General features: G+C 39.4%; 3 protein-coding genes across 6 annotated transcripts; 1 reads left to right on the plus strand and 2 right to left on the minus strand.

The window, feature by feature from the left end:
- The first annotated feature begins 1,529 nt into the window (after positions 1–1,529).
- Positions 1,530–6,456, plus strand: LOC109172151 (methyl-CpG-binding domain-containing protein 2-like). Of its 4 annotated transcripts, none has more exons than XM_019321299.1 (7): positions 1,530–1,721; positions 2,522–2,923; positions 3,469–3,581; positions 4,806–5,239; positions 5,776–5,829; positions 5,936–6,102; positions 6,212–6,456. In XM_019321299.1, exons 4-7 carry the CDS (start codon positions 4,827–4,829, stop codon positions 6,268–6,270), a joined length of 693 nt encoding a protein of 230 aa, XP_019176844.1. In that variant the 5' UTR covers positions 1,530–1,721; positions 2,522–2,923; positions 3,469–3,581; positions 4,806–4,826; the 3' UTR covers positions 6,271–6,456. The 4 variants fall into 4 exon arrangements, with proteins under 4 accessions (XP_019176844.1, XP_019176845.1, XP_019176846.1 ...); XM_019321300.1 differs by lacking the exon at positions 3,469–3,581 and having other exon boundaries at positions 2,522–2,583; positions 2,670–2,923; XM_019321298.1 differs by lacking the exons at positions 1,530–1,721; positions 2,522–2,923; positions 3,469–3,581 and adding an exon at positions 4,341–4,662 and having other exon boundaries at positions 6,212–6,309; positions 6,355–6,456.
- Positions 6,457–7,689: 1,233 nt separating this feature from the next.
- Positions 7,690–8,973, minus strand: LOC109172152 (anther-specific protein LAT52-like). Its single transcript, XM_019321302.1, has 2 exons — positions 8,753–8,973; positions 7,690–8,166 (listed from the first exon to the last, which is right to left on the minus strand). Exons 1-2 carry the CDS (start codon positions 8,904–8,906, stop codon positions 7,832–7,834), a joined length of 489 nt encoding a protein of 162 aa, XP_019176847.1. The 5' UTR covers positions 8,907–8,973; the 3' UTR covers positions 7,690–7,831.
- A 12,263-nt stretch (positions 8,974–21,236) lies between these two features.
- LOC109172232 (anther-specific protein LAT52-like) lies at positions 21,237–22,575 on the minus strand. Its single transcript, XM_019321380.1, has 2 exons — positions 22,358–22,575; positions 21,237–21,712 (listed from the first exon to the last, which is right to left on the minus strand). The coding sequence occupies exons 1-2, from the start codon at positions 22,509–22,511 to the stop codon at positions 21,378–21,380; spliced, it is 489 nt and encodes a 162-aa protein (XP_019176925.1). The 5' UTR covers positions 22,512–22,575; the 3' UTR covers positions 21,237–21,377.
- Positions 22,576–23,828: the final 1,253 nt, after the last annotated feature.

Here is a 23,828-nt window from a genome sequence, read left to right on the forward strand (position 1 = left end):
GTCCTTGACTATTTTTTTGACCAATTAAGTCCCTCAACTTTAAAAATCTTAACCAATTTGGTCCTCTGTTTGTTTGACCATTAGTCAACCGTTAACTTGGGACCAAATTGATAATTTGCTATAGTCAAGGGACCATTTTGGTAATTAACTTTAAGGGTGAGAATTCGATTTAGTTTTCTTGAACCGAACCGTACCAAACTAGTTAGATTTGGTAATATACCGAACAACCGAACGGTAATAGATTCTTGTATATCGAACGGTTCGGTAAAAACTCGAACCGAACCGAACCAAATACCTTTTGAACTTTAGATTTCTATTTTGTTATATATTATACTTTGGATATGGACTATGTAAACACCATAACACATAATATAGAACTTTTGATAACAAACCATAAAGAAATCAAATAAAACATTTACAAGAGATACCCGTGAGAATATGAGCTGAACGGTATAGCAAGCAGCAAGGGAATTTGATTTACTTTTTATTTATATATTTATTTATTATTATTATTATTATATATTTTTTTTTAAAAATAAATCAAACGATATTCGGTTCAGTTCAAATTTTTACCAAACAATTCGGATCGGTTTTTTATGGAACCGTTCAGTATACAAGAATCTAATACCGTTTGGTTGTTCGGTATATTACCGAACCAATTGGTTCGGTACGGTTTGATTCGATAAAACTAAACTGAATTGCCCATCCCTAAAGTTAATTACCAAAATGGTCTCTTGACTATAGCGAAATTACCAATTTGGTCCCAAATTAACGGTTGACTAACGGTCAAACAAACGGAGGACCAAATTAGTTACAATTTTTAAAATTTACTGCTGCTGCTGCAAAGATAAAATTCAATAATAATAATAATAATAATAATAATAATAATAATGCAATGCGTACGGTAAAGATGCAATCCAATAATATAATAATAATAATAATAATAAAAATAAAAACAACAACAATAATAATAATAATTATAATAATAAAAGCATAAAATGAGGAAACCGTATGGTTCTTGTGTGTTGTAGACCATAATTTGGTCTTGAACTTTGTAACTCGATTGCAGAATGCATATCACGTTTTCTTGAAGAGAAATAATTGAGGGCAATTTTAAAATATTGAAAAGTAATCTCACATTACCTAACCAAAACTTGGTAATAAGATTATCCCAAATATACTCTCATTTTCTACGTGGCAGTAATCTTGCATTACTTATCCTCTCAGATTACCTTAACCAAACATGGTAATCTAGGATTACCTTTCTCAGATTACCAAGATAATTTGAGATACCTTGAACCGAACACCACATAGGAGTTCTCGTGTGCACGGTCGATGCACGGACTAGAGAACGTACAATTGGACGGTGTACTTACATTTTCGTGTGTCGTTAGGTGACTTATTTGAACATAGCAAATATGAGGGTCTTCTCTTCAATATATATATATATATATATATATATATATATATATATATATATATATATGTTAACTCGATCTCTCACTAATTTACATAGCAAAAATATTTTGTCAATCTCCCTCTAAATTCTATAACCCTATCTAGCTGCTTTCGGGCCATTTTCTCATCCTAAACATGTCTGATGTAGAGGATTTCACTCGGCGGATCTGATCTGATCTCATCTCAAAAAGCTTCAAAGTTAACTGTCCAAATCTCTGATCTCCGATCTCTACCATAAAATTTTCATTTCTCAATCTAAGTCGGTGAGTTTTGATTTAATTTCGCTTAGCTTCCAAATGCGTTTTCTTATGATCGATGTTTAAAGGATACCCATGTTATGTAGTGTATATATAAGCTAGTTAAATTAGTTCAATTCTTTGATTGGACTTGAAGATCAGATTTGTTTCCATTGAAAAGTTTAAGGTTTGTTGTCCAAATTTGATAAAACTGTCATATATAACTCATAATAATCAATTGATAAATCATTACTTTTATTTATTTATTTTTTATTAAAATTTAATTCGATTTCTTATTATATATAATTGGTTACCTGCTCAATTTTCCTTTTAGAGCATTTACACTTGTGCATATTATGGAGAGATTTCAGAATGAATTCTTCCTATAAGAAATAATAACTAATGTGGAGGGGAGATAATTGAAAAAGATTTGTCCCGCAAATGAAGGGATATTGTCAGAATTTTTTTTTTTTTAAAAAAAAAAAAAAAAGAAGAAGAAGTAAGGCTGTGCACGTTTCGCGCACAGCCTGGGCAAAAGCCGGGCGCGTGCAGTGCATGCGCCCGGAGGCGCGTCTGACGCGTCTGATTACTTTATTTTTTTTATTTTAATTTTTTGTTTTGTTTTGTTTTGTTTTGTTTTGTTTTTTTTTTTTTTTTTTTTTCTCTCCAATTCCACATTCTCTTTTCTAATCACTTTTACATTATCCCCCATTCTCCCCAACCAATGTGGATGCTCTTCTTAGAGTTTACTAGTATTTTCGCACTTGCCATGCACGGCTGAACAAACATTGAATATACAAAATAACTTAATTCCTTTTACTGTTTAGCCACTTCCCACTTAGCCTCTGTCTAGACTCCACTACTCCAGACTCCGGTGTCCGCTACTCCGGTGAGCCCTAATTCCTTTTTCCCTCTTCAATCTTCATCGTCTTCTGAGTTCTGCCTTCTTGTTGCTTCGAGTTGTCGCGACTTCAGACGGCCTCTAGCCCTCTACTGCCTGAATCGCGACTTGTCGACTTCGGCCTCTTCACTTCTTCAGTTGCGCAGCCCGTCGCCCCGTGCTACCTGCTCTACGCCGTCGCCGCCTCCACCCTCTGCGAATCTACGGACTTGTGAAGTGCGAGTTGCGATTGACCATGCGGCCCCTTTAAAAGAAGTTCCCTCTTCAGTCTGGTCGAACCCCCCACACTGGATCTGCGGCTAGTCGGTCGAGTCCTACCCATCATACTGTAAGTTCTCTAAGTTCTCTCAACCTCCATAGCTATTAGCTACTCTGCGTCTACTTACTACTTAATTGCTAAATAAATTACTTACTACTAGGCTGTGTAGTAGATTGCTTCATCACATATTACTTGGTGCTTAGTGATTTAGTGTAGTAAATTACTTACTGCTCAAGTGCTTAGTGTGAGAAATTACTAAATTACTTACTGCTTACTGTCAATACTTTCATTACTGTGTAGTGAATTGCTTAGTGTTACTAAAATTTTACCAAATATGCTTAGTTATTAAGATTTTAAAAGCCTTCGAATTTATCCTGGATGAGTTATTTGTGTTATTAGTATTTCACCAAATGCTTAGTTATTTGTGTTATCTGGTGGAAAGTAGATTCAATTTCTATTGTAGTTGAATAGGAGTTCTTTAACTCCTAAAATAGTGCAAGCACTCATTTATACACAAGATTGGATTAGACCGAAAACCGACCGATGCTCACCCCTACTTAGCTTCCTGCTCTTCAATTCGGGTCATTTTCTCATCCTAAACATATCTGATGTAGAGGATTTCACGCGGGGGATCTGATCTGATCTGATCTCAAGCTTCAAAGTTAACTGTACAAAACTCTGATCTCCGATCCTCTACCATAAAATTTTCATTTCTCAATCTAAGTCGGTGAGTTTTGATTTAATTTTCGCTTCCAAATGCGTTTCCTTCAATTGTGATGTATTGTACTGTAGCTATTCTTTTGTTTCGTGTTTCCTTATGATGTTTAAAGGATGAGTTCTACTACATAGTACAAGTGTGTACATCAATATTTTGTATGTGAGAGTACAAGTTAGGTGTACAAAGTGGGAGCACATGTGTAGCATTTTCCTTAAAGGATACACATGTTGTGTACTTGTGTAGTGTTTCTATATATAAGCTAGCTAGTCAGTTCAATTCTTTGATTGGACTTGAAGATGAGATTAGTTTCCATTGAAAAAAATTAGGGTTTGTTGTCCAAATTTGATAAAACTGTCATATATAACTAATAATAATCAATTGATTAGTAACTGTGTCAGAATGTGGAAACACTGGGCTACACCAAAAAAAAAAAAAAAAATCAATTGATAAATCATTAGTTTTATTATTATTATTACTTTTATTTTTTATCAAATTTTAATTCGACTTCCTATTATATATAATTGGTTACCTGCTCAATTTTCCTTTTAGAGTCTATATGTTTCAAACAATTAATACTCTTCTCATTGTAAAATTAAGTACCTTAATTGTATGGATTAACTTTTATATATAGTGTTGAGTTGATGAGAAAATCAAATTTATATTATATTATTTCCCAAAAGGGGAATGCTAAATATATATAGACATAAATATATTTAATCCATTGTATCAAATCTAAATATAGTGAGATGTATTGAAGGCAAATTAAATAATTGTGCTTAAGGTGAAATGTAAAATTTTAAAGCATTGATTAATCGTATTACTTGTACAATAATAGTATTCATTGTTCCCAAAAGGTTGAATCCCCAACCCCAAGGGCCCCTATGCCCCTGCCCGACAAAACATCTGGGAGGATGTAAATTATGATAAGTCAACTTCACACAGGGGCTAGACGACCTTTGCTTACTGCGTACAAGGAGCCCCCCTCACTTTGAGAGGTTGCTCCTACACTGTCGTTGGTGGTGAGACCCGATCCTGGGTCATTATTCCCAAACTTCACCCCTATGACCAACTGATCGAGCTGCCTATGCGGGTACAATAATACTATTCATATGCTGCCTTATGCATGCTTTCTTGGAATATGTATATATATCTCCAGTTTCTAGTGTTACTTTATAAACTATTATTTGTCTTTTTAAACTTTGTTTTTTGATACTTTTCTAATAAATTTCACAGCATAAAGTTAGCACAAGTACAATGCAGCCTGAAGAGCATTCTGCAGGTGATGAACAAGAAATGCATACTAGTGTTTCTTGCAATGCTCCAACTAATATTCATTCTGTGGCTTCATCATCTCCCAAAACACCAAAGGTATACCCATCTATACTGGGTTATAGTTTTCAGTGCACAAAATGTTACAAATGGAGGCTGGTTCCAACAAAAGAAGTATATGAAAATATAAGGGCAAACATCTCTGCCAATCCATTCTTTTGTGAGATGGCAAATCAGTGGCAAAGGAATAATAATATATCATGTGAAGATCCATCTGATGTGGTTCCAGATGGAAGTAGGCTTTGGGCTATTGATAAGCCTAACATTCCTCTTCCACCTTTGGGATGGAGGCGTGAATTGAGATTCAGAGCTGTCGGAGGTACCCGGTTTGCAGAAGTGTATGTCTCATTTTTCTTTTCTATATATGTTATTTATTAATTCGCTTATTATATTTTTCTTCAAAATTAGTTGGTCTTGCATGAAAAAATTCAACTTATACAAAACTTTTCGCACGAAAATCACAAGCTTTTAGCATGTCTAGTGAGAAAACCATTCCTAATTCTCCATAACAAACAAAATCACAACTTTTTACCTTTATATATATATATATATATATATATATATATATATATATATATATATATATATATATATATATATATATATATATGTGCGAACCTGCGAACTACAGAAGGATTTCACCGAATTTACTACATGATTGCATCGCAATGGCTCCCAAACATGCTTGGAGGTGCAATTGTATCCGTTGCGGTGCAATCATGTAGTAGTTACGGTGCAACCTTTCAGTAGTTTGCAGGCCGGTTCGCACGTTAAGGTCAGTTCACACCTGATTATTGTTCATAAATATTGATAAGCTTATTAATATCAACTCTCACCCTTTTTTTTTTTTTTTTTTTCTATATACTTTGTGCAGCTTTTACTACTCACCATTTAAGAGAAGATTCCGTTCCATACGAGAGATTGAAAAGTAATATCTATTTTTCTTTCTAATGAAACAAAACATTTTTGAGCTCTTCATAGTTCATATATATGTATATTTGGCTATTATATATTGTTTGTTGTGATTTGATTAGGTATTTAAAAGAACACCCAGAGGATTTAGCAGCTGGTATAAATATAAATCAATTTTGTTTTGAGACATCAGAGCCTCTATTCTGGAAAAGAAAGCATCCCCCTCCTATAATAACTTCCTTGTCTCATGATGGGAGATCTAAAAGGCCACATCAATCTGCAGGTCAAGGTATATATATAGGTCAATTAGTTTTGTAAGTCTACAAAAAACTCATTATACTTGTTAGAAGTTGATTGTTTTTTTTTTTTTTTTTTTTTTTAATATTATGTTTTTCCAGATGAGGATATTGAAGGCAAGAACGTTGGTAGTGCACCCATTGTCAGTAGCAACAGTTGATAATGTCTTTATGACTCAACAGTTGATATAGAATTTGATTTATGACTCAATAGAATTTGATATTGGGAGAAGAATTTGATGTATATATGTTTGTATATTGTCTGTTGTGGATTCTTCAACAAATATAATTCTGACTTTTTTTTTTTTTTTTTTTAAATGACAATGTGGATTATTTATTTTATTATTTGTGACAATTTTTATTATTATTTATGAGTAATCTATACAATAATGTAAATAACAACGTCACGTTGTTGTTATCATAACATGACATATGCAATAGAATTTGATATATGTTTGTATATTGTCCTGTTAGGATTGCTTCCATTAGTTACGTTTGTAGATCACCGAATCGAGTACTTTAGTTTGAGTGTCTGGTTCGGAGAGTTGGTCAACCCCTGAAATGTTAGTATCAAACCCTACAAATGATTACGCATTCCTTTCATAAAATGCTTGATAAAGTTGAAAAAACAAAAAATGGAACCCCTATAATTCCTAGTATTTTTTTTCCCTGAAATCCTATTGATTTTAATTAGCTGAAATTCTATTGCATTATTGAAGTAACCCACCCCATCTCAAGTGTAATGTAGATTGGGTGGGTTACTCTTTATCTTGTTTAGAAAAATAGTTTTAAGATATAAAAATGTGCGATAGGTAAGATTGAAATTTGAATTGAAGATAAATGAAGACCCGTGTACAATAGGAAAGAAGAACAGTCGTACCCCAGTCAGTCACTTGTCCCAAGTTAGTCTATCGGAGAAGAACAGTCGTACCCCAGTCAGTCACTTGTCCCAAGTTAGCCTATCAGAAAAGAACAGCCGTACCCCAATCAGCCACTTGTCCCAAGTTAGCCTATCGGAGAAGAACAGTCGTACTCCAATCAACCACTTGTCCCAAGCGGAATCAACCATTTGTCCCAAGTTAGTCTATCGAAGAAGAATCCCCACCAGACCAGAGAAGAACAGGTCGTACCCCAATCAACCACTTGTCCCAAGTTAGTCTATCAGAGAAGAACAGTCATACTCCAATCAGCCACTTGTCCCAAGTTAGCCTACCAATCGGTGCACTAGCTAGTTGCCTTCACGCAAAGTGTGGGAGAACCTGATCTCCTTCACGCAAGATCGAAGGAGCAGCATGCAGTCCTGGATGAGGGTTGAAGCAGACTCCACATGCAGAAACCTCTTCCCTCCCCATGACGTTGAACACAGCCTCTGAGTCCAGCTCAAAGATGGCTTTATTGAAGATAATGCTATGTATTAAATAGTAGCTTAATGACACATATATTACTCTTTTTAATAGGAGGTCACAAGTGTGTGAATTCCATTGGGACATTAACCCTTTGTGCTTCAATACGTTATTACTATATAGAATTCAGAATAAGAAAAGATTTACCAATGCAATTAAGGTTCAGTGTAGTTATAGATCATGAACGGAATATAATAATTTATTGAATCAAATGGAGTGCACATACATGTATAGAGAAGAACGTCAATGATGTTGACAACGTAACATTAAAAAGGGCAAATTAAGGTTGTTAATTGATGGATGATGGGGGAAGTGAAGATCACATGGTTTGACCGGGGAGAAAATCGATCTCCTCCAACACTTTGGAACATCGCTCATCGGCCAAGTCTTTCATGAAGAAGAGTGGGTTAGCATGGCGGATGTCGCTCTTCATTCCGACGTTGGCAGTGCAAACAACTATGGCTTTCTCCAACCCCTTCACTGTCTCCTTGCAATCCTCTCTTGGGCTCTTCACCACTGTCACCACGCACATGTCCCTCTCGTGATCTCCGTCCACCGTCAAGTTGTAATTCCCGTCCGCCCCCGTCGCCCCCTCCATGCTGTATGTCAATGTCTTGTTATCCAAGTTTCTGCACTCCAATCGCACCGCCGCATCTGTACTCCAAACTCTACTCGTTAGTTTGTGCAACAGAGTTTAATTTTCTGGGTGCACACCCACTCTTACCTTTATCTGTGCACACATTGAAAGAGTGACTACAGCTCCTCATCACTAATAATGAATTTGTTGCCCCGCAACCGATTACCCCAAAACCTTATTCCAGCAATGATGTGAAAGTTCAAATCTCACTGGAAACCTAAGATTAGTAGGAGACCGATTGATCAGTGATAAAGACCTCTTGTGCACAGGGTGGGTTATTAGGAGACCGACTGATCGGTGATAAAGACCCCTTGTGCACAAAGTGTACAGACAATAGGCCAGAACATGAGGTCGGCTCTTGGGCATGCATCCCACTAAAAACCTAGAAATCATTAAGAGACTTTGACTGATCACTCAATCAGAGGTGATTATTAAGACCCTTTGTATGCAGAGTGTACAGAAAAGGGTGGGAACCCAACCAAAGGTTATACAGTAAGTGGTGGGAATCACGAGTCCTCCCGTGACTCATGGGTAAGGAGTTAGCAGCTTAGAATAAGTTGAGAAACCTAGTTTATGAAAGAAATCATAATGAATTTGTGTTACCTTTTATGCTCTGGCTAATTCTGGTCTCGAATTGAACACGGCAAGTGTCGCAGTAGACTTTGCCCACAACATTGAATTTCTCAGGAGCGCAGTGGGCAATGCCGGCAAGGGCCAAAATGCAAAATGCAGAGATTAGTGCAACAGCCCTTGCCATTTTTGTATGGAGCTAATTTTATTTTATGTGATTCTTAATTACTGTACTTCTCTATCTTGATAAGCTCCACGATTTGTTAATGAGGGATTTGTGCCCATTTTATAGTGTTAGAGAGCCATGAAGCTAACGGTTGTGAGTAAATTTTGGTTGGCTCCTTATTTTTAAAAGGTTTAGAGGAAAAGATCTATTCAATTCATGTATTTTGTTTTGTTTTTTTTTTGTTTTTTTTTTCTTTTTTTTTTTTAAACCAATTACTGTATTTTGTTAAGACTTGGAACAAAATGAGTGCTTCTTTATCTCCTTCTTTCTTTCGTAACATTAAAAAAAAAAACGATTAAAAATAAGATTATAAAATTAAACTTTTGACACAAGTGGGTATAAATATTAGTTTGGTATGTTGAAAATGCAAATTTATTTTCCTTTTTTTTTTCTTTAGATTAAAAGGAAGGGGATTACCCAAAAAACGAAAACTAAAGCTACAAGGCCTCATAGTGCCAAACAGGAACCCCAATCTATCAAATTCTAAAATCTGCAGAAGTTCATCCGGAGGTGAAACTAGCCAGGGCATTTGGTCTTGGTCAGACTGCCTTTTAGCTAACGAATCCGCCGCTCGATTAACATCTCTGGGAACGAAGGCTAAGTGCCATACCTCAAAACAGCTTAGCTCATACCTGCAAATGTTTAGCATGTTGTCCATGAAGCTGCCTCTGCTTGTGCCTTGGCAAATTGCATCTACTAGTACCTTCGAGTCACTTTCGAAACACACATGGCTTCTGGCCAATGTCTTTGCAAGCTGAATGCCCTTCCACAGTGCCCAAGCCTCCGTCATTTCAGTAGAGCAACTGCCTATATAGTAGCTGAAACCTCTTAACCAAGCACCATGGTTGTTACAAGCAAGCTCCCCACAGCTACTTTGTTCAAAGTAGGGTAATAACTCCCATCAATGTTAACCTTAACCCAACTCTATGTGTTGATTTTACTTTCTGCCTTAGTCTTCCGCATTACGATATAGCTGATTATCTATCTGATTGAGTGTGTGATCGTAAGTCTGTGTTAATCAGTCCACTATCCAGTCGGCAAGAAAGTAAATTGAATTTTCTAGATTAAGAGAATATGCAAAATTATATGTGGTATCATAGCCTTTAAGTCTACATAGTGACTTGATCCATAAGGGAAAACATTTTGCAAAATTCTCGATAATCTGCCTGATAGGTTATCTGCTTGTGGTCTATTCTCCTCTCTGTCTGTGTGTTCTGGCTGGTTGTCTGATTGTATCAGGATGTATGCTAAAATGAAACCCCCGGAATTGGATGGTTCGAACTATTCATTATGGAAAGCCCGCATGGAAATCAATCTCCAAGCACAAGGAACGAGGGTCTGGCATACGTTGATCATCGGTTGGAGTCCTCCAACTATACAGAACGCTGATGGATCCTCAGTGGTGAAACATATGGCAGATTGGACTAAGGATGAGATGAACAAATCAGATCTCAACAATAAGGCGCTGAATTTCATTGTAGGATCTCTGCATGAATCAGTCTTTACTCTTGTTACTGGTGTAAAGGAAGCAAAAAGGGCATGAGAGATCTTGCAAACAAGATACGAAGGTACTGATGATGTCAAGCAGTCAAAGCTTCAGATGGTGATTTCTGAGTTCGAGGCCCTGAGGATGAATGAAGATGATAATATCTCAGAGTTTCACAGCCGTGTCCAGGATCTGATGAACATGGCGTCCGTTCTTGGTGAACCCTTCTCGGAGGACAGATATAACACCCCGTGTTACGGCCCTTAATCCCGAATTAATTATTTAATTAATTCCATTACTAATAATTAAAAAGGATTTAATTTGATTAGAAATCCCTTTAATTAATTAAACGTGGCCCACCACGAATCATGGACCCTTGCCTAAACTAGAGTCATAAGCCTATTAGGAATAAAGAAAGTATACCTTTACTATTCAGATTATGGTTAGGATTCTCTTTAATTAATTAATATGGCCCACCATGGTCCATGGGCCCTTATCCCTAAAGCCAACCCCTTAGTTCTATAAGGAATAGAATTAGTAAACCCATGCCACTTAGACCATAATTAGGACTCTTAATTATATAAATAGGGACATAGAAGGCACCTAGAACACACACCACAAATAATCCCTCACCACACAAGAAAGTTCCAAGAACTCCCGTAGTAGAAATCAAGAAAGGAGAAATCTTAAAGAAAGACCCTTCATAGCCAAGGAAATTAATTAAGGCTAAGAGGTAACCCATGTCTCAACAAAATCTATTTTCATAGCTATGATTCCCCTCTTAGGATTTTCCCATATTATTGTGTATTGCTGATTTGTGATATTATTATTGATGATTGGCGGGGTGATTCCATGGGTGATCTTGATGATGGAAGGTTCTTGATAATTATGGTGTTCTTAATGATTATATGACGTTCTTGATGATTATATGATGTTATTGGTGATTGTAGGATGTTCTTGATGTTTATGTGATATTCTTACCGAATCTTGATATTAGAAGATGAATTGTGCCCTTGTTGATTTAAAAGTGATTAGAACCCTAGGTTTTATCGTATGGAATATTTCTTGGTATATTGGGTGGGAATTCGCATGATTGGGTGTTTATTAGGTTTAGAAAAGCATGATAGGTTATGTGCCATATGTTTCTCGATCTTTGACCCGTTAATTGTCTACGTGTGTTGTCAATTGCGTTTGAAAGTGTCTAAGCATGGTTTCGGGTTCCACAAAGGTTCCCGGGGCGTTTTTGTGATGAAAGAGTCAGTGGGGGGTAGGGGACCCGCCACCTACCCGTGGCCTTCTTGGGCAACGCCGGCAGCGGGCAGCTGCCCGCCGGGCACCCGCTGCCCGAAGTTGCTACCGCCGGCGGGTGATCCCTCACCCACCGGCTACCCGCTGGTTTGGACCCCAATTTGGGATTTCGGCTTCCCCGTTTGATGTTCCCCCGACCCCCGTGGTGTCCCAACGGACTCCGTCTATCGTGCCTATGTCTAGTTTGATTTTTGGGTACCGTTCGTAGGTCGTATGAGTCTTATACATTGCATGCTAGTTGAATTGGTATCCCGTTGACCTAGGTGAAAGAAGTATGAACCCCTTAGGAATATTCTTAGTATGTGAAGGATCACGCATAGGTTTTGTTATACGTTTTCTCCCCCTTCCCAATGTGTTAATGTGGGTTGCATGTGCTTGCTGTGTGTTATGTGTGCATGTTACCCCGACTTGGTTGAGATCAATCGGGCTATACGGGCAGTCGGGTGGGCTGAGAACCATACCGGCTGTTAACCAGGCTGGTAGAGACCGGTCAGGTATATAAATATTATATAGGACTAAGATCCACTATACGGGCAGTTGAATGGGTTGAGAACCATCCCAACTGTTAACCAGGCTGGTAGAGACCGGTCAGGTATATAAAGATGATGTATAGGACTGAAGGTCCACATGGGCCTCGGTGATATGACCCACCGACCGGGATGCGCCAGGCGGTATGGGGCCAACAAGCCGAGGAAGGTTGTATTCCACCGACCTGAGTAATCAAGCGGTGTGTAGGGCTACGACTGGCTGCGATCCACTGAGTGGTGGGACATCGGTATGCAGGACCGTAGTCTCCGAGGATCTTTGCCCACCGACTGAGTTTAGCTCAGCGGTGTGTCGGGCTTGATCCGCTACGGCCCACCGATTGTGCGCACCAACGGTGTGTAGGGTCGTAAGTCCCCCCTTGTAAAGGGGATCACGGTCCACCGACTGGGCGCGTCAGCGGTGTGTCGGATCGTGGTCCGACGTTGAGTTCGTCAGCGGTTCTCCAAGGGTTGGTTGTGATCAACTCCCCTCGTACTGCGGTACTGAGGTAGGGTGCTGGGGGGCCGTGTTAATGCTATAGGCATTAACCCTCATGTTCGGGGCATGCGATTGGTCCCGTGGCGCCATCGATGATTATGTGATATAAATGATGATTGAATGATGATGCGTTTGAATTGAAAAGTGATCTGTGACCTTAGATGCGTATTCCTTATGATGTTATCTCTACTTAACCGTTTATCATTGATTAATGTGCTTGTCCCTATTTGCTGAGTCTATTCCCGGTTTTAAAGCTAGAGTCTCCTAAGCATATATCTTCCTGCTTCAAAATGGTTTTCCTATATCTATATCTATATATATACCTATATTGTATTTCAACGCGTTGGAGTGGGTTACCAGCATCTCTCGCTGAACAGATATATTTGGCTTTCAGGCACAAAGAAGTAGACACTAGAGCGCGCTAGAGATTTGGAGCGTAGAGTAGATAGTTTCCCTTTCGGCCTGCGTGCCATGCTCATGTATTTACATTATTGAGGATATTAGTTAGTTAGCCTGTGCACCTGAGTTCTCTAGCTCAGGTGTGGCATAGCACCCCGTACTCTATTATATTATGTTTTGGGATTTAATGAGAATTTACCTTTATTTTATAAGTCTTAAAAGTTTCAAAATTTCGGGGTGTTACAATAGAGTTGTTAAGAAGATTCTTAGGTCACTTCCCAAACGTTTTCGCATGAAGGTTACTGTGATCCAAGAGAATCTAGGCTAGGAGAAAAAAACTGTTGGAGAGCTGATGGGTAATCTCCACACTTATGAACAACAAGTGTTAGCTGATGATAACCTGAGTTTTGTCAGAAACGGAAAATCAGTGGCGTTCATTACTGACGCTGATCAAGAATCTGACACTGAAGATGTCGATGATGAATCCCTAGCTTTGCTCATGAAGAACATCAAGAAGATTTTAAAGGGATTCAGTCGAAGAGGGTAACGACAGTTTAATAAGAATCAATCCAAGGGTGGAAACTCAACAAATCAGAAATCTGGGTCAACTCCTTCAGTTTTGAAATTTAGTCAATCCAAGAATGCATCAAACAGTACATGTAAAACCCTAAATCGATCAGTTCAATGTTGGGAATGTGAAGGGTTTGGTCATATTCAGGCAGAATGTGCAACATACCTGAAGAGGAAGAAATCCATGTCTGATTCAACCCTAAGTGATGACGAAGAGGAAAGTGCAGACCAAGTATTTGATGAAAATACTGGGAACTTTGTTGCATTCTTCACTGCAACAGAAGTTCACTCAGAATGCGATAAGGATGACGAAGCCTACATGTCCTCAGACGAGTTTGAAGAGAGACATACTCAGTTAGAACATGAGTTTGCTAAGCTTGTTACTAGTTGGGAACAATTGGTGAACGTCAACAAAAATCTGAATGAAAATCTTAGACGGCGTGAGGAACGGTTGAAGAAATTAAATGCTGATCTAGTTACAAAAGATTATCTTATTGCTCAGATCAGATCTAGAGAAGGAAAGCTGATAAGGGAACTGGAAAATTTGAAGAAGAACATCAAGATGATGGATACCACTTCCACTTTGGATAAAATTTTAGACTCAGGCAAGAAGTCTAACAGTAGAACAGCTCTTGGATTTGAAAAGGGAAAATCATCTAACTCAGCTACTGTGTTCGTGAAAGGAAACATTTCTGCTTCCACTACCGAGTCTGAACCAGTTTGCACTGAATTTCATTTTCTTCACTCCAGGATGAGAAGCAAGTATGTTAGACTCAGAAAGTATACTCCTATTTGGCATTACTGTCAAACCAGAGGTCACACCAGACCAGAGTGCTACTATTTCTATAAGGATTAAAGAGATGAAAAGTATCAAAATAAACTCATTACTCATTTCAAGACACATATTTGTGTCAGAAAATCTGAAGTGATATGTTGTCCTACTACTGTGTTGTTGCATTTAAGCCTGACTGAATCGGAGCCTGTTGTGAACACCCCCATGGCTAAGTATGGAGATATTCCTAATGCTTCTTTGTCTATCATTTTGCAAAAAGGGGGAGTGATTAGGATTCAAGGGGAGTAACTGGTTTAAGGGGGAGTAGTTGATATTCATGGGGAGTTATTGGTTTAAGGGGGAGTATTTTTTATCTTTTGGAAGTTTGAGTGCAGCTTTTATTTTTAAGGTGATGAACAATCTGTTTCTGCTTTAAGTAAATGCTGCCAGTGTTGGCCTATCTTTGGTTTAATTGCTTTAAATCATGTCTTTCGTTTTTATTGAGTTTTTTTGCCAAATAATAGCCAAAGAGGGAGTTTGTTAGTGTTTTGAGTCTAAAACCCCAACATGTAATTGGCAAAATTATTATGGCAAATTAGATAGGTTTTCTGTTTTAAAGTCTGTCAGAGTTTAAAGACTGAAGGCCTGGTTGATCAGGTATTTCGACAGAGCGTCTCAGAATTAAAGCCGTTGGAGATCATCTATTAAAAGCAAGTATGAGCTGGCAGACGCGATTTTGATATATAAGGTGATTATTTAAGTGGAATCCTCATTCAGCAGATCACCTAAATCACCTAAAAAATGGACAAAATCTTACCTTGATTACTCATCCTACCTTACTCAACCAGAGTTATTTATGGAGAGAGCAGATTTAAGATCACAAGAGATTCACTGGATTATGGTCTCGAATAATAGAGGATGCTCTCATCATTCTAAGATTGAGAACTCTGGTTCTTCATTTCTTCTCAAGTCCTAAATTTCATGGTGACTATGAAGATGAACTTGAGAAGATACAACTGTGCTTAAACCAGTGGACGCGAAGATCACTCAGTTGTGGGAACAACGTGGGACTACGTCAGTGAAGTGGACTGCATCAGAGTTAGCTCTCCATTGAAGGGATTTCATTGGACTTCTGGATGCGTGGCTCTCCGACTTCAACAATCCACTAAACCTTTGTAGATTGGGTACTAACCTTGTGTGGGACACTTGGGTGAGATCGTTCTTCTCTACCTTTGTACATTGGAATCTGAGTTAGTGGATTGGACGCATTGGTGATCGTCCCCCAGATGTAGATACATATTGTATCGAACTGGGTAAACAAGCCTATGTGTTGATTTTACTTTCTACCTTAGTCTTCTGCATTATGATATAACTGATTATCTATCTGATTGAGTGTCTGATCGTAAGTCTGTGTTAATCAGTCTACTATCCAGTTGGCAAGAAAGTAAATTGAATTTTCTAGATTAAGAGAATCTGCAAAATTACAATAACCTTTGAGGAAATAAACTTACGTAAATGTTTATTGTATTTTACTAAAGAACATACACAGTGTTTATATACACATAGGCTAGCACATTATTAGGAAAGAACCTAAGGAATGGGACTAACATGCAGGAGAAACTAACTGCCTAATACACCCCATCAAGTGGATGGTGGACATGGAACAACGCCAAGCTTGAAACGAAAGTCATCGAACCAAGAGGCAGATAGAGATTTGGTGAAGATATCTGTCAGCTGATCATGCGTGGACCCAAAGTTAACTTTAAGGGCTCCAGTGGAGACCTTGTCACAGACGAAGTGGTAATCGACTTCGACATGCTTAGTCCTTGCATAGAACACTGGGTTCGAACAGAGATAGGTTGCCCCAAGGTTGTTGCACCAGAGGACTGGCGTGGTGGTACAATGCAAGCCAAGGTCAAGAAGAAGAGGTTGAACCCAAACGACCTTTGTAGAAACATCGACAAGTGCTTTATACTCAACTTCGGTTGAGGAACGGGCCACAGTCCGTTGCTTCTTGGAGGACCACGAGATCAGATTGGGACCTAAAAACACTGCATAGCCAGCAATAGACTTTCGGTCAAAAGAGCAGTCGGCCCAATCAGAGTCAGAGAAGACATGGACAACTAGTGATGACGAAGTTGTTAGGCGAAGGCCTAGGTGAAGAGTACCCTTGATATACCGCAAGACACGTTTTAGTGCAGCCCAATTGTCTTGCGTCGGGTTATGCATGAATTGGCATAGCCGGTTGACAGCAAAGAACAAGTCCGGACGAGTCATAAGCAAGTACATTAGTGAGCCAACTAGTTGACGACAAACCGTGGGATGATCTAAAGGCGGTGAGTCTTCAGAAGTGTTTGCCGTTTTAGACGCCATTGGCGTGGCAAGCGGTTTGCATGAGTCCATTCTTTCTTTGCGGAGTAGTTCAGTCATGTAACGCTGTTCAGTCAAAACTACGGCATCGATAGTGTAGACAGCTTTAACGCCGAGAAAGAAGCGGGGCTTCCCAAGATCGTGGATTTTGAAAATTGAAGCAAGTTGAGTCAGCATAGACTGCACCTGTGTGGCATCATTCCCCAGTATAAGTATGTCATCGACATACACGAGAACATAGACGCGGACCTGCCCAGCATTGTCAATAAGCACGAATACGTCCGTTTTTTACGGACGAAACCCAACATGAACCAAAAAATTCTGAAGTCTCGTGAACCAAGCGCGAGGGGCCTGTTTGAGGCCATTTAACAATCACTAAAGCTTGCAGACGTGGTTGGGATAGACAAGATTGACATAGCCTAGGGGTTGCCGCATTTTGATGTCTTCCAAAATGTGTCCATTTAGGAACGCATTATGGACATCCAGTTGCCTCATGCTCAACTTGTTAGAGATGTCATAGGCTAATAAGAGACGGATTGTAGCCGGTTTGACCACAGGGCTATATATCTCAAGGTAGTCGATGCCTGGAATCTGGTTGAACCCTTTGGCAACCAGACGGGCTTTGTACCGGTCGATGGAGCCATCCGACTTCCGCTTAATACGATATACCCATTTACTACCTATTACATTCATTGTATTTACAAATGGAACTAATGACCAAGTATTGTTTTGAAGGAGGGCATTGAACTCAGCGTCCATAGCATTTCGCCACTGCGGACACTTCGCGGCCTGAGAATGACACGTTGGCTCATCGTCGTCGACGGAAGCGACCAAGGCACGGGGTGGCCGTCGTTGTTGATGGGTAGTCGTGCATAGCTACATGCCATGAGTCCGTGTCGGGGAGCATTTCCTCTATGTTCTCGTTGTTGCAGTCGAAGAGGTGGATGGCTGAAACGAGGAGGATTCGTTTCCAACAGTAGACGAAGATTGCATGGGGTGCATGGTGACAACGCCACTCTTTGTTGCCATAATCGGTGGTCTTTGAGGCGCCACAAATGGTGGGATGGGAGCACCGGAGGTGGCTGGTTGATGGATTTGGGCGCTCGCCCAAGGCAGTGTATTGGCACCGGCGGAATAGCTTACGACCAAGGATCACCGGCATCTTGAAACAGGAAAACATCCTCGTTGAGTTTGACATGCCGGGCAATGTATATTCTTCCAGTAGCCCTGTCCAATCACCTGTAACCACTAAAAGACTCGGTGTAACCCAAGAATACACAAGAAACCGACCTATACTCCATCTTATGGTTGTTATAAGGCTTTAGATACGGGAAACACTCACACCCAAATACACGTAACATTTTGTAATTTGTTAACTTATGAAAAAGACGGGAATATGGACTGTTATTTTATAAGACTGTGGTCGGCATTCAATTGATTAGATAAACTACCGCCTCGAAGACGAAAGACCAATATTTTTTTGGAGCATGACTATGAGCTAACAAAGTCAAGCTCGTTTCCACAACATGGCGATGCCTTCGTTCAACTACGCCATTTTGTTCATGTGTGTGCGAGCATGACTGTCTATGCAAAATGCCTGTAGCAGTGAATCCAGAATGTAAGTTTTGATATTCTCCGCCCAGGTCTGACTGAATGCTTTTAATAGAAGTGGAAAAGTATTTTTCAACAAATGTACGAAATCGAGTAAAGATGGAATAAATATCTGTTTTGTTTTCCATTGGATAGTACCAAATGTACCTCGAGTAATCGTCAACAAATATGATGAAATATTTAAAGTCATCAACAGAGGTGACCGAGGAAGGTCCACAGATGTCGGTATAAATTAAATCAAGGACATATTGGTTAGAATGCTTTATTTGTGACAATGGGAAGCGTGTAGACTTGCCCATTTGACACGAAGTACAGACATTATTATTTGAACGCAACAAACCACTGACTGGACACCTAGACAAAACCTGACTGAGAACCCGGGAGTGTGGGTGACCGATGCGTTTATGCCAGACTTGCGGGGATGCTTTATCAGATAGTAGGGCAATCGGAGCTGGGGCACTGAGCGAGTACATCCCTCCTATGTTGGGACCTTTAAGAAGTGTTTGGTTGGTGACACAATCCTTCACAAGAAAATGAGACGGATGAAATTCGAAATAAACGTTATTGTCTTTGTGTAAACTTATGCACAGACAATAAGTTAGCTTTTAATCTAGGAACATGTAGTATTTTATTAAGTGACAGTGACTGAAACGGGGTAGAAATTGACACGGAACCTGTACGAAGGATAAACAAACCTGAGCCATCCCCGACTCTCAGACTTTTGTTGCCCGTATAAGGCTCGGTGTAATGTAAGACTGCGGCATTCCGCGTAGCATGGGCGTTGGCCCTCGTGTGTGGGAGCCAAACATTAGAAACTGGTGCGGTGTTGAAATCGTCCTGTGGCTAGTGATACGCGACATTAGCATGGGCCGCGGGCACACGATTTGCAGGCTGCGACGATGGACGCTGACCGGAAACGTCCCTATAGCGTTGGTAGCATGTTAATGGCGTGCTTCTGGGAATGTCACAAATTTGACACCGGACTCATCCACGACCCCGTTTCCCTCTACCTCGTTGCCCTTTGTGATTCCGGCCTCGACCTTGAGCGCCGTGGGGAGGGCGGTACGCCGGTGGCTATTGAGCCGCTAGAGCAGTCGGCGTGGGGGGCATCGAAGACACTGCCTCGTCCGAAAATAAGTAGTGGTGTGTAGAAAGAAGATCGGCGACCTCCGGTATTGTTAAGGGAGTAGTCTTTGTGGTCAATGAAGCGACAAGAACACGGTATTCTGGTCGCAGACCTCTGAACACATGCAGATTTTGCTCGTCAAGACTGATTGGCCGACCGGCTTGTGTAAGCTGTTCAACGAGCACTTGTGCGCGACCAAGGTATTCAGATGGAGTGGAATCACCCTGGCGGAGATTATGAAGCTGTGATAGGAGGCTCACCGACCTTGCTCGCGAAGAAGACCCGAGCGCGATTTCTAGCTCAGCAAGGTAGAGAATCTTGATAGCGCCATCCATACCGAACGTGAGGTAGTATGATCAATTGCAAGGTAGAGAATCTCCTCAGCAAGGGAAGAGATCATCATGCTCAGAGTGGATTAATCCCGCTGAATCCATTGAGCAAGACAAGGATTGGCTGTCGGAGGCGCATCGGAGGTGGACGTAGCAATAAACTCCCGCGGGCATACGGTGGTGCCATCGACGAAACCATACAGGTTTTGGCCACGTAGAAAAGGAAATAGCTGCGCTCTCCAAAACAAATAGTTTGTGACAGTCAGCTTTATGGACACATAGTGGTGAGCTTGATGAAGCATATTGGGGGAGGGTAGAGTTTGGGTAGTTGTATCCGGTGGGGTGACGGTGGCCCGATCAGAGGAAGCCACCGGTGCGTCATTAGCGACGGGTGGGGAAGGGTTGTTCTGATTGTTGGCCATAGGATCAGAGAAGCTAGACTGATACCATATTGAGGAAATAAATTTACGTAAATGTTTATACTGAAGAACATACACAGTGTTTATAATAACATGACATGCAATAAAATTCCGTAGATCACTGAATCTGGCAGTTTGGTCCGGGGTGTCGGTCATCCAATCCTCCTGTTCTTTGATTCTTGTTAATACATTAATCACCTTTAATTTATTTTGAAAATAAAATACATGACATATGCGGATCTAAAAATAACACTTAAATTTATACTCAATGAGTTCGTATGCTATTGGTGAAGTAAGCCCTAACAATGATGCATCCTTTAAAATGCTTGAAAAAAATTAAAAAATGGCGGAAATTATGGAATTTCCGACCACCTAAAACTGATCTTAAATCAAGTTGAAAGTAAAAAGTGGTCGAAAATAGCAATAAAGGGTTTTCCAGATACTAAAAGTGGTCGGAACAAGGCTTTCGACTTAATTTAATATCACTTTCAGGTGGTCGGAAATTCCTTAATTTCCAGAAGTGGTATTTTATTTTATTTTTTGAAATCCTAGTATTTTTAATTAGAACTTTAAAATGATGAAATTCTATTGAATTATTGAAAATATAGGTATCCCATCTCAAGTGTAATGTAGATTGGGTGGGTTACTTCAATTCTTTTTTCATCTTGTCTAGAAAAATAGTTTTAAGTTATAAAAATGTGCGGTGCGGTTCATGAAAATATATATCAAAATTTGAATTGAAGATAATACTATGTATTAATTAGCTTGTAGATTAATGACACGTGACTCTCTGAAATGGGAGATTACAAGTTGGAATAGTTAACTCAATTATATATAGAACTCAAAAGATTTACCAATGCAATTAAGGTTCACTGTACTTATCATGAACGGAATATAATAATTTATTGAATCAAATGGAGTGCACATACATGTATAGAGAAGAACGTCAATGATGTTGACAACGTAACATTAAAAAGGGCAAATTAAGGTTTGTTGATGGATGATGGGAGAAATGAAGATCACATGGTTTGACCGGGGAGAAAATCGATCTCCTCCAACACTTTGGAACATCGCTCATCGGCCAAGTCTTTCATGAAGAAGAGTGGGTTAGCATGGCGGATGTCGCTCTTCATTCCGACGTTGGCAGTGCAAACAACTATGGCTTTCTCCAACCCCTTCACTGTCTCCTTGCAATCCTCTCTTGGGCTCTTCACCACTGTCACCACGCACATGTCCCTCTCGTGATCTCCGTCCACCGTCAAGTTGTAATTCCCGTCCGCCCCCGTCGCCCCCTCCATGCTGTATGTCAATGTCTTGTTATCCAAGTTTCTGCACTCCAATCGCACCGCTGCATCTGTACTCCAAACTCTACTCGTTAGTTTATTGCACAAAAACAGAGTTTAATTTTCTGGCCTCGAAGGAGTGACTACGGGTTTTATGTCTAAGTAGAATGACTGAATTAATGAGTCTTTTTGTTTGGTAGTAAACATGGATAAATTTATCTGTGCACACATTGAAAGAGTGACTACAGCTCCTCATCACTAATAATGAATTTGTTGCCCTGCATGGCTAACTCAATTGGTTCTACCGATTACCCCAAAAGCCTTGTTCCAGCAATGATGTGGAGGTTCAAATCTCACTGAAAACCTAGGGTTAATAGGAGATTGACCAATTGGCGATAAAGGACTCTTTGTGCAAAGAGTGTACAGACAAGAGGTGAGAACATAAGGTCGGCTCTTGGGGCATCCCACTAAAAACCTAGGGATCATTAAGAGACTTGACTGATCACTCAATCAGAGGTGATTAAGACCCATTGTACGCAGAGTGTACAGAAAGGGGTGGGAACCCAACCAAAGGTTTTATGCGCAGAGTGTACAATAAGTGGTTGGAACTTCGAGTCCTCCCGTGACTAATGGGTAAGGAGTTAGCAGCTTAGAATTTATCCAGCATAAGTTGAGAAACCTAATTTATGAAAGAAATCATAATGAATTTGTGTTACCTTTTATGCTCTGGCTAATTCTGGTCTCGAATTGAACACGGCAGGTGTCGCAGTAGACTTTGCCCACAACGTTGAATTTCTCAGGAGCGCAGTGGGCAATGCCGGCAAGGGCCAAAATGCAAAATGCAGAGATGAGTGCAACAGCCCTTGCCATTTTTGTATGGAGCTAATTTTATTTTATGTGATTCTTAATTACTGCACTTCTCTATCTTGATAAGCTCCACGATTTGTTAATGAGGGATTTGTGCCCATTTTATAGTGTTAGAGAGCCATGAAGCTAACGGTTGTGAGTAAATTTTGGTTGGCTCCTTATTTTTGAAAGGTTTAGAGGAAAAGATCTATTCAATTCCTGTATTTTGTTAAAGACTTAGAACAAAATGATTGCTTCTTTCTCTCCTCCATTCTTTCGTAACATTAAAAAAAAACGATTAAAAATAAGATTATAAAATTAAGGGAAAATTGTATTTTTCGTCCCTAAGTTATAGGGTAATTGTAAAATTCGTCCATGAGTGTTGGTCATGCTCAATTTTTGTCCCTAAGTTATCATTGGTGTTGCACTTTTCGTCCCTGAGTTATAGAGTAATTGTAGAATTTGTCCCCGAGTGTTGTTTATGCTCACTTTGCGTCCCTAAGTTATCATTTGCGTTGCACTTTTCGTCCCTGAGTTATACTAAAATTGCAATTTTCGTCCCTAATCACTACTACATAAATGGTATACTACGTCACTTAATAGACGGATGTTTTTTAAATAACCACCATCTTATATATTTTGTTATACTACGTCATTTAATAGACAACGAGTTTTTAAATAACCGTCGTATATAACTTAATTAATTTTTTTTTTATGTCATACACTTTAAATAACCACCGGCGATTTTTGTACACATACATGACAGTTTTCGAAGTGTCGCGTGTGTAAGTGACTGCCGTTGTAAATATACACTTTCTACAACGGTTTTGGAAATCGTTGTGTATGTTAACTATATACGGTGGTTAAAAAACTGCCGTGTATGTCAACTATATAGGTAGTTATTTAAACAACCGTCGTCTATTAAGTGATGTAGTATAAGTGTATAACACAATATATTAGACAACGGTTATTTAAAAAGTGACGTAGTATAACATTTATGTAGTAGTGATTATGGGCAAAATTTGCAATTTTAGTATAACTCAGGGACGAAAAGTGCAACGTCAATGATAACTTAGGGACGAAAAGTGAACATGACCAACACTTAGGGACGAATCCTACAATTACCTTATAACTCAGGGCCGAAAAGTGCAACGCCAATGATAACTTAGGGACAAAAAATGAGCATGACCAACATTTAGGGACGAATTCTATAATTATCCTATAACTTAGGGTTGAAAAGTGCAATTTTCCCTAAAATTAAACTTTTGACACAAGTGGGTATAAATATTAGTTTGATTGGTCAAATTTCTTGAGTATGTTGAAAATGCAAATTTATTTTCC

The sequence above is a fragment of the Ipomoea nil genome, unplaced genomic scaffold, assembly GCF_001879475.1.
Source record: "Ipomoea nil cultivar Tokyo-kokei standard unplaced genomic scaffold, Asagao_1.1 scaffold0415, whole genome shotgun sequence".
NCBI lineage: Eukaryota > Viridiplantae > Streptophyta > Magnoliopsida > Solanales > Convolvulaceae > Ipomoea > Ipomoea nil.

Bases quoted from the DNA above. Each gene is read 5' to 3' on its own strand.
- LOC109172151 (XM_019321298.1), top strand. The intron at 5,240-5,775 runs GTATGTCTCATT...TACTTTGTGCAG, and splicing joins GGTACCCGGTTTGCAGAAGT to CTTTTACTACTCACCATTTA. The intron at 5,830-5,935 runs GTAATATCTATT...TGATTTGATTAG, and splicing joins TCCATACGAGAGATTGAAAA to GTATTTAAAAGAACACCCAG.
- LOC109172152 (XM_019321302.1), bottom strand. From the start codon at position 8,906: ATGGCAAGGGCTGTTGCACTAATCTCTGCATTTTGCATTTTGGCCCTT. The intron at 8,167-8,752 runs GTAACACAAATT...TTTGGAGTACAG, and splicing joins AATTAGCCAGAGCATAAAAG to ATGCGGCGGTGCGATTGGAG.
- LOC109172232 (XM_019321380.1), bottom strand. From the start codon at position 22,511: ATGGCAAGGGCTGTTGCACTCATCTCTGCATTTTGCATTTTGGCCCTT. The intron at 21,713-22,357 runs GTAACACAAATT...TTTGGAGTACAG, and splicing joins AATTAGCCAGAGCATAAAAG to ATGCAGCGGTGCGATTGGAG.